At 38.8% G+C, this 10694-nt stretch overlaps 1 protein-coding gene across 1 annotated transcript in view; it reads right to left on the bottom strand.

The window, feature by feature from the left end:
• Positions 1-9213, bottom strand: part of ZSWIM2 (zinc finger SWIM-type containing 2) — a 41261-nt gene extending 32048 nt beyond the window's left edge. The window contains exons 1-3 of the mRNA XM_007959623.1: positions 9049-9213; positions 5750-5826; positions 2163-2203 (exon numbers count right to left, since the gene is read on the bottom strand). Of these exons, the coding sequence (XP_007957814.1) occupies positions 2163-2203; positions 5750-5826; positions 9049-9213 (283 nt within the window). The remainder of the gene's footprint in view (positions 1-2162; positions 2204-5749; positions 5827-9048) is intronic.
• Positions 9214-10694: the final 1481 nt, after the last annotated feature.

The raw sequence follows: 10694 nt of genomic DNA, 5'->3' as shown, positions 1-10694 counted from the left end.
TAGTGATACTGCCTCGGAAACCCAAGGAGGGGTCACTATGAGTCGGGTCCGACTTGACGGCACATAGCAACAACAACAACGTATAATGGTTGGGCAATCTACTTCGGTAGTCATACTGCCTCGGAAACCGACTCCACAGCACAAAACAACAACAATGTATAATGATTTACAGTGTTCTTTAGATTAATTTTCATGTATGTTAGTTCTAGCTTTCACTTAATTCCAAGGTAATTAATAATTAAGACTTCTATTTCCTTTGAATATTTCTATACTGTCTAGCATTATACACATAGGATTTTCTCAATTTTGACTAACTAAAAATTCTTTTAAATATGGAAGACATGAGAAATGCTGCTTTCAGCAGGAAGCACACATTTTTAAAATTGACACATATAATAAAATTTAAATTTCATATACCTACTGTAGAATTATGGGAGTTCTGGTGGTGTAGTTCCTAAGGCATTTGACTACTATCCAGAAGGCTGGTGGTTCAAACCCACCAGCCACTCCTTGGAAGGAAGACTGGGCAATCTACTTCCGTAGAGATACTGCCTCGGAAACCCAAGGAGGGGTCACTATGAGTTGGATTCGACTCAATGGCACTGAGTGAGTGACGGTAGAATTATACTCACAAAAAAAAATTAGACACGGTTTCTGCCTTCAAGAAGTTCAAAGAGTAATATAGACACGGTTTCTGCCTTCAAGAAGTTCAAAGAGTAATATAAATAACTGCCATTTGAAATTGCTGTTTTTGTTGATCAAAAATATTAAACTATTAACAACTCAGATGATTCAATATACAAAAAGCACCCAGCAGCATGCCTGGCTAACTCAAAACTCACTGCCATCGAGCTGGTCCAGAGAATGAGAATGAAGATGAAGATATGGGAACACCATTGAGATACATTTAAATCTCATTGTCATCCAGTGGATTCTGACTCACAGTGCCCTACAGGGCAGAGCAGTACTGCCCTATAGGGTTCTAATGGTGTAATCTTTATGGAAGCAGACCTCTTTCTTCTGTTGAGCAGATGGTTTCAAACCAAAGCTTCTTCAAACTGCAGACCTTTCCATTAGCAGCCAAGTGCTTAAACAGGTCTCCTTTGAGATTTAGCAAAGATGTAAAATAAACATGATTTGTAGAATGACTAGATCTAAGGAAAAGGAGGACAAGAGAGGAGAATTTCAAAGTTTCTACCTTTGCTGATTAAATAAAAAAAGGAAAGCCAATATGTGAGGCAGGCAATATAAGAGGGGGACACATAGGGAAATTGAAAATGCTCGAGGAACCTCCAAATGGACCTGCATAGAAGGCAGCTGGAAATACTGGTTTATTGATAAAATGTTGGAATCAGTGGTTTAGAGGTAGCAGAGCGAAAGAAACCTGAAGACATTTCTAAGGGAATATATTGGAGAAGAGAAAAGAGTAAAAAATAGAATCAAGATTTTTTGAATTAAAAAAAAAAATTGAGAACTGATGATCAATTTTATTATTTATCAACATTTATTACTAAATATAAAAATGCAGTATAGTTCTTAGATCAGTCTAGTATAGGTCAAACAACTCAATTGCAAAGAACACTTCCATAATGACAGTATCTTTGTTATAAAATTTACAGGGTTACATGATCTTTCTTTTTATTTTTGAGGACTCTGGAATTTAAAGTTACACAATTACAATATTGATTCTAAACTCATAATTAAGTTTAGATAATTAAGTGTGGACATAAACACTATTATTTATTTTTTAAAAAATATCTTTGGTATGAAAATTTCAGTCAGTAAATATTTTTAAATGAAAATATGTGCCATAACAACTGTCTATTACTGGGGTCTGAAAAAAAATCACACTTGCTATTTTTCTCACAATTAAATCATGCACTAATCAATGCAAACCTTTATTTAGAATAATTAAGAGAAATCTTTGTATCCACTACTGGCCATTGTTTTACCCCTATTTTTATTAGGTATCTTTGACTTTGAAAATGGCACATAAAATTACATTTTATATTAAGGAAGAAAAAGGTTCTGTTTTACGTATAAAAAGCTGGGCTACAGAGAGTTTCAGATTCTCTAGAAAAACAACTATCCAAATTTAGAATATATCTAAATAAAACATTCTTATATTTGTTTAACTCAAATTAATAAAAAGCAAAACTTACATTCATGATTCCTTGGAAGCTTGAATTTTTTCAACAAAACCCTAATTTCAGAAGTAGAAAGACAGAAATTAAACAATTATTTCTGACATAACCTCACATTATTTAGTTTTAATTTTAGAATACGAATAACATTATTCCATTTATATTGCTGAAAGTATTATGAATAAACTTAAAACTCTCATCAGTTCTTCTGTTACGAAGTAGATAAGTTTATGTTTTAAAAAAGCATATGTGAAGAAAAGAGTGATTAATGAAAATACCTTTGTAGGAAGGAGATTTGCCAGAAGGACTCCATGTATTTCTGTATGGCATACAGTCATTCACAGAGAGAAGTTAGTGAGAGTATTTATGAATTCATATTACTTTCTTTAAACTTCCCTGGAAATAAAGTGATTTTCTAGATAATAGTATCAAATGATTATTTTCCTACATATATTATAGAAAAAATATTGTATGACATAAAAATTTTCTCAAATTTCACCAATTAAAATGTAACATGGCTTTTATTTTTAAAGTAAGAGACATTACATATTTATGTTGTTGTTTTTAGGTGCTGTTGAGTGGTCTCCGACTCATGGCCACCCCATGCACAGCAGAACGAAACACCGCCTGGTCCCACGCCAGCTCCACAATCTTTGCTATACTTGAACCCATTGCCACAGCCACTGTGTCAATTCATCTCGTTGAGGGCCTCCCCCTCTTTCGTCAACCATCCACCTTACGAAGCATGACATCCTTCTCCAGGGAATGGTCCCTTCGGACAACATGAACAAAGTAGGCGAGATAAAGTCTGGCCATTCTTGCTTCCAAGGAGCATTCTGGCTGCACTTCTTCCAGGATAGATTTGTTAGTTCTTTTAGCAGTCCATTGTACTTTCCGCATTCTTCGCCAACACCACAACTCAAAAGGATCGACTCTTCTTCGGTCTTCCTTATTCATTATCCAGCTCTCACATGCATATGAGGTGATTGAAAATAGCATGACTTATGTTGGGTGCACCTTAGTCCTCAAGAAGACATCTTTGCTCTTCAGCATTTGAAAGAGGTCCTTTGCAGCCCATTTGCCCAGTGCTATAGATCGTCTGATGTCCTGACTGCTGCTTCCTTGGGTTATATTTCCATTTAATATATGGTTAATGTACAAAATGAATTAATTATACAATTATCAGAACAGAATGCACTGCCCTGAGGAAGCTGACATAAAATAAAAATGGAAAAGATCTATTTCAAGTAGAATCATAATACCAAATTGTAAGTTTTGGAAGGATCATATTTTAATTCTTTATGTCAGTGAGATCAGGTAATTTGTGGCAGAAGATATTAGTAAAATTGATCAAAACAGCATAACAGAATTAATTGGTAAACAAAATCATTAGAAATATGAGGCATACACTGTTTTTTCAATTTCTTTTTTTCTCCTCAAGTAACAATTAAAATTTTTTCACAATAACATAATGAATGATTTGCTGCTATCAGTATACACACACACACACACACACACATATATACACATATATACATATATAAAAAAAACTCACTGCTCTTAAGCTGAATCCAACTCATAGAGACCCCTCCTTGGGTTTCCAAGGTGGTATCACTACAGAAGTAGATTGCCCAACCAGTTTGGTTTACTAAATTGAGAGAAAAAATTTCTTTTTTATTCCTGGGGGATTCTTTATAAACAAAAAGGTTCTGGCACTAGAAGAAAAAAATTAGATTCCACAGAAATAATTTCCAGTACAGTTCTACTTCTACCTTGAAAGATTCATAGTCAAATGTTCATTGAAAAGGAAAATTTTCGGAAACTTGACCAACCCAGGCCAGTATGAATGGAAAGGGTGAATCCTTTTAATTCCTGTGTCTATACCTGAACAATGTGAACAAATTGATTTTAAATCAAACTGTATTTTTGGAATCCAACATTCTTGAAACACAGTCACATTTCATAATGAACCAGCTAATTATCATCAATGATACTCATCAGGAAGTTTTTTTTCCCCCTGCTTTATTGTCAGAGTTCTTATTTGTACATCATGAGAATTTGTCCTTATTAAAACATTAAGAACTTGTTGAGGTGGTAGTATGTTTTTCAATTTAAACCTTATTTGTAGAATGAAATAAAATACTGAAAAGTATATTGTTAAGTTATGATGTTTAATATTATACAGGTTTCCCCCGCTATCAGTAAGTAGAATGGAGTAAAGTAAGCAGAAATGAAGTAAAGTGAAGAAACAATTACCATTAATTTATATGGGAAATTTCTTTGAAGATTCTCAGACTCCAAAAATAACCTACTAAATCATACCAAATAACACGTAATGTGTGAAATAACACCAACATATAGTGTTCAAAGACACAGTTCAAGGCTATTGTGGCTTGATGCAGAAAGGCTGAGTGCAGTTCCTGGGGAAGGAGCTTGACTAGCTGCTAGAGGTGAGTGCTGCCCTTTTAATGATTTGTGACAAAAAAAAGGAGAGATAGAGAGAGAGAGAAAGAGAGAGAGAGAGAGAGAGAGAGAGAGAAAGAGAGAGAGAAAAACCCAAAATGTTACTTTTGGTTTTGCCTTTTTCATAAAAGTGAAAATCCTCTCTGGATGTGGTGGTGTTATCGTTATGTGCTGTTGAGTTGGACCCAACTCATAGCGACCCCTCCCTGGATTTCCGAGGCAGTATCACTATGGAAATAAATTGCCCCATCTTCCTTCCGAGGAGTGGCTCGTGGGTTTGAATCGCCAGCCTTCTGGTTAGCAGTCAAGTGCCTTAGCCACTATGCTACCAGAGCTCCCATGGATGTGGTAGCTAAGGTTATGTGTCAGTTTGGCTGGGCGCCTGGTTTCGAGTGGCTGGGCAGCTAGTTGTAGTTATTCCCCATGAGGAGACTGGTGGTCAACTGCATGGTGGAATCTGCTGTGGGCAGCTGAGTAGCTGCTTTAGGGATGTGGTATGCTTCCAGTGTATAAGAAGTTGCTTTCAGAAAGGTCTTAAGCTTCTTGGCACATTTGGATCCTGCATTTGACTGAGTCATCAGTGAGTTGCCTGCCATGTTGTCTGTCGATCTTGGGACTGTTTCTGGACTTGAACTAGTGGCCTGCTGTATTGCTTGATAATCTTGGGACTGTGCCATTTTACTTGCTAACCTTGGGTTTGTTAGCCTCAGCATCTAGCAGTTGCCTGAGTTAAGAGATGCCTCCCACTCCAGTGGGCCAGGAGCAAGAGTCAGAACTGAAGCCCAGGGTCAAGGGGCCTTCATCCAGCTCTAAGAGCTGGCACTTTGAACTTGGACTTCTAGGCTCCTAAACGGTAAGAAAATAAATTCCTGTTTGTTAAAGCCATCCAATTGTGGTATTTTCTGTTAGAGCAGTACTAGACAACCAAAACACTGGATTTCTTTCAGTTAGTGAAAACAGGTACTAAAACAGGTCTTTCATAAAAGCAAAGTAATGTAAAGTGAACTTTTGAAAAGTGGGGGATACCTGTATTCCTCAAACATCAAGTCTTTGATCTTGCAGTACTCAAAACATGGGAAAGAAAAACATATAACACACTAATATTTTCCTTTGTGGAAGATTTTCATTACCAAATCACTTACCAGCAGATATGCTTACAAAGATCCCCTCCTTTCAGAAATGTGGAACAATTACAAGAATGAGGATTTCCTAGGAAAACCTTTAACAGAAAAATATGTACTTTAAAAAGCGTCAGTTAATTTTCAGTTAGGGCAAAACTAATTTGATAGATAGTTGGATTAAAAGGGATCTATAGATGTAATATAAACCAAAAAATCCAAACTCACTGCCATCGAGTCAATTCTAACTCACAGCGACCCCATTTGGGTTTCCAAGGTGGTAAATCTTTATGGAAGCAGATAGCTCAGTCTTCCTTCCACAGAGTGGTTGTTGTTGTTGTTGTTATGTGCCGTCGAGCTGGACCCGACTCATAGTGACCCCTCCTTGGGTTTCCGCAGTATCACTACAGAAGTAGACTGCCATCTTCCTTCTGAGGAGTGGCTGGTGTGTTTGAACCGCCAGCTTTCTGGTTAGCAGTCAAGTGCCTTAGGCACTACACTACCAGAGCTCCCTCCACAGAGTGGTAAGTGTAATATAGTTTACAAAAATAAATCTCATGTTTGTGTATTTGGTATTTATATAGAAATAATTATTTTTTTCTTGAAAAACACAGGACTTTACTTAATTGAAAAATGGTAAACCTCATTAAATAACATAACAAACATGCTCACAGTCATTTGGCTGTTTACATAACTAAACCAATGTGTGGCCTTCCCCTGGAATACTAAGTGTGTCCATAAAGTATAAGCCTGTCTTCCAGGATCCACTAACATCTATCACATTACATTGTAGTCAAACATTGTAACTCTCAACCTTTTTTGTCCCCAGGTGAAACTGATGGCAATTGCTGTCTGCTGGGCATCCCCATAAAATATCAGTCATGGTCCTTTGGCAACTTCCAATTTCTGCTACTTTCTGCAGAACCTATCAGTATACCGGTTATCTTGCTATTGCATAGAGGGATTCTGTTCTCCCTCTCCTGTGGAAACCCTGGAGCCATGCCAGTTTATAATTGTTCCAAAAACCAAACCCACTGCCATCCAGTAGAATTGTCCCATAGGATTTTCAAGGCTATAAATCTTTATGGAAGCAGACTACCTCATCTTTCTCCCATGGATCAACTGGTGGGTTCAAACCACTGACCTGTTTGTTAGCAGCCACTACCGCATCAGAACTCTAATGTAGTTTAGGTGTCCCCAAAAGGTTGAATACAATCTACTGGAAAATCTTAACTCTTGACTGATTTTCACCTCCATATTCTTTGCCTTGGTTAACAATTTGCATTATCAGTTAAGATCCCTGTTAAATGTCTTGTACTCAGACAGGTGAAAATGTATCTAATTTTAAAGGCTAAACAAAACAAAACAAAACAAAAAACCTATCAACTCTCCTAAACCACCATTTGGCAATCTTACCAGAGGCATCAAATAAGGAAGACCTGGCAACCTACTTTAAAAAAATCAGTGTCTGAAATCCCTTTGGAGGACAGTTCTGCTCTGACATATACAAGGCTGTAGTCTGAATAGACTCCACTGGAAACTGCTAGTAACAGTACTGTAAGGAAATTCTACCTTAAAGGTGGAGCTAAGGACCTTTTATCCACCAATAGCCAACAACTCAGTTCTGTCTTTCAGAGATCCCATGTGTGTTGGAGTAGAACTGTGCTCCACAGGGTTTTCAATGGCTGCTTTTTTCCAAGTAGATCTTTAACTCTTTCTTCCCAGGTGCCTCTGAGTATACCTGAACTTCTCAACTTTTCCAGCATGAAATGTGCACCACCCAAGGACTCCAAGACCTTTTTAAAAGGTATCTCAACTTGGATTTTTTGTTTTGTACATTTAAAGTAGTGAATTTCCTGTATTAAATTTAATTATATTCACAAAGGGTATCATTGAAGCTACATGGCTAAAACAATTTATTAAATACAGTATTATAAGCAACAAAGTAAAAAAAAAAGTGAGACTTCTTAAATAAGTCTTAAATAAGTAAAATTAAGTAAACTGTATTCAGTACCTGAAATGTAAACTAAACTAAAAATTTCCAAATCAAATCTTGGATGATTTTTTGAGTGGTAAGGGTAAAATATGCAAAAATGGAAGCTGTGTGGTCTTTCAGCAAAGTTAAAAATAGTTTTTATTCATTAAGACTTTCAAGTCATCAATCACCATTTTAAACCACACTTTAAAAGGGCCATCTTACGACTTTAGAAGTACAGAATTAAAACAAACAAAAAAACCCAAACTAAAGTCACTGCCATGGAGTTGATTCCGAATCATAACCACCTCCTTTGGGTTTCGGAGGCAGTAAGCCTTTAGAGAAGTAGATTGCCCAATCTTCCTTCCCAGCAGGCCTGGTGGGTTTGAACCACCAGCCTTCTGGTTAGTCGTTAAATGCCTTAGGCACTATGCTACCAGAGCTCCTCAAAGAATAAAGGGAAACGGATTTATGTATTTAGCAACTATTTAAGGTATGCAAGCAGAGTGCAAGAGTTTTATTAATAGGGCTCTGTTGTTAGTTGATACTCTCTGGTAATGTAGTGCCTAAGGCTTTTCACTGCTAACCAGAAGGTTGGTGGGTCAAACCCTCCAGCCACTCTGCCTAAGGAAGACTGGGCAATCTACTCCCGTAAATATTTACTGCCTCAGAAACCCACTGGGAATTGCTTTGAGTCCACTGGTGGCAGTGGGTTTGCTTCGGTTTTTTGACTGTTAGTTGATAAGGAGCTCTGGTGGGGCAGTGGTTAAGGCATTTGGCTGCTAACCAAAGATTAGTGGTTCAAACCCCAAAAGAAGAGGCAGTCGGCTTCTGTAGAGATTTACAGCATTGAAAACCCTATGGCCAGTTCTACTGTCTTACGGGGACGCTACCGGTCTTGCGCCCTGCTCACAATGGTTGCTATGTTTGAGTTCACTGTTGTAGCCACTGTCAATCCACCTTGTTGAGGTTCTTTTTCTTGCTAGTGATTTCTAAAAACAGCCAAGTTTATCTAGAAAGTATTTATATAAAATCACATATTTATATAAAACCATATATTTTCATAAAACGTTTCACTTTTTCAGGTCTAAAGATCAATAAACATCTATCATTTTAAAAGAGTTGGAGTCCTAATCTCCAAAAATGAAACTTTTCTAACATGCTATTTCCCTCTGTAATTAGCACATCTTTGGGGTCAGGCACAGTGACAGGGGATGCGTGTGAGTCTGAGGTGGGGCAGTGAGGGTCCGCAGGGATTATGAGGATGGCTAAAGGTCCAGGGTAGGTCTCCCAGCACCCGGCAGTCCGAACCAGCCGATAGGGGACGCAAGTTGGGGGCGGCAGTTACTCGGAAATCTCTGTTCTCCGGCTCCTCCTCCCTGAGCAGGAAACCAGTGGGGCCCATCTCTCGCAGCAGGTAGATGTTGCTGGTCAGCGCCTGGTCTTGCTGCCAGCTGAGGCGCTCGCTGACATGTCTTCGCCTTTCAGAGCCCTTATAGCCCCGGCGAAACATCCTGCTTAAGTGTTGGCGGAGGCGGCACCTCGGCAAGGCTATGCTGAACGCAAGCCGGCCTCCATGACTACGGCTTCGTGGCTGGTTTCCTTGGTGACGGTGGTTGTGCTGTCCCAGCATGCCTTGAGCCGATGAGGATCCAGCTCCGACCGGCCTCCGCGGCTCGCTGCGAGAGTGTTTCTGACTGAGGAGTGTTTACTGCAGCCAACTGGATGGCTTCAAATGTGGCGGCCAAAGGCGTAGCTGTGGAATCTTTTGCAGATGGTTTGCTAATCCTGGTTCCTCGCCCGCAAGCCTGGTGAAAACCTGAATGTTAGGATAATCGGACAACCCAGTTACACTTTGGGCTCTGGATGCTAAAATCATCTTGTGATTTTAAAAGTTCACTAATCAAAACCAAAACCCGTTGCCATGGAGTTGATTCCATCTCATAGGGACACTATATGGACAGAGAACAGCCCCCATAGGTTTCCCAAGGTTGTAATCTCTGTGGGAGCAGATTGTCACATCTTTCTCCCAGAAAGTGCTCGATGGGTTTGAACGTTTTCTGTCTCTGTTTGCAGCCATTGCTCCACCAAGGCTCCCGTTTATCAGAAAATGCTGCTTAATTGCTAACGTTCAAGAATATTCTCCAAACATTAACCAATCGCCTAGTGTGTACATGCTGGGAAAAGACCAAAGATAAAGAAGACAGAGTTGTAACCCCTAGGGGAATTAGAGTCTTAAAACCAGTGTGTGTATGTGTTGGTGCGAAAATGAGGGAACTCAAAAACCCAAACTCATTGCCATTGAGTAGATTCGGACTCATAGCGACACCCTTTGAGTTTCCCAGGTGGTAAATCTTAAGGGAAGTAGATTGCCCCGTCTTCCTTCCATGAAGTGGCTGGTGGGTTTGAACCACCAGCCTTCTGAGCAGCAGTCAAATGCCTTAGGCACTATGCCACCAGAGCTCCTTAAAGTGAGGGAAGCATTTCTAAATTGTAGGTTTGCGTACAATGTGTGTGTGTGTATCCATTGATGATGGGTATTTGGCTTCTAAGTTTATAAATCTCTGCTCTAAGGAATGAAATTTTCAAGTTATGCAATTTTGACCAAATAATGCAAATAATCTCTGTGCTTTGTTATATTCTAGGTGGAGAGCTATAATAAAGCATGGGTTAAGTAAAACATTTCTTTAAGAAATGAACTCAGGAGATAACACCACTTGGTAGCTCAGTAATATTAACAAGATGGAGGACATTTGTGTCATTTTATCACGTGAGGAAGCTGCAACCAGGCTATGTCGAGAGCAGGAGAAGAGAAAATGAAAAAGGAGACACGGTGAAAAAGATGTTGTAATGACAACTTCCACATGTGAGATATCGGGACTGAAAACCATCCAACCACAAATCTAAAGTTTTAACTTACTAAATTACTGCTGTTCTTAGGTGCCAGTGAGTCACTTCCCACTCATAATGACCCTGCCTACAACAGAACAAAAC

This window comes from Orycteropus afer, unplaced genomic scaffold (assembly GCF_000298275.1).
Source record: "Orycteropus afer afer isolate SDZICR_OR568_19922 unplaced genomic scaffold, OryAfe1.0 scaffold00001, whole genome shotgun sequence".
NCBI classification, from domain to species: domain Eukaryota; kingdom Metazoa; phylum Chordata; class Mammalia; order Tubulidentata; family Orycteropodidae; genus Orycteropus; species Orycteropus afer.
This window is presented reverse-complemented; position numbering and strand designations above follow the sequence as displayed.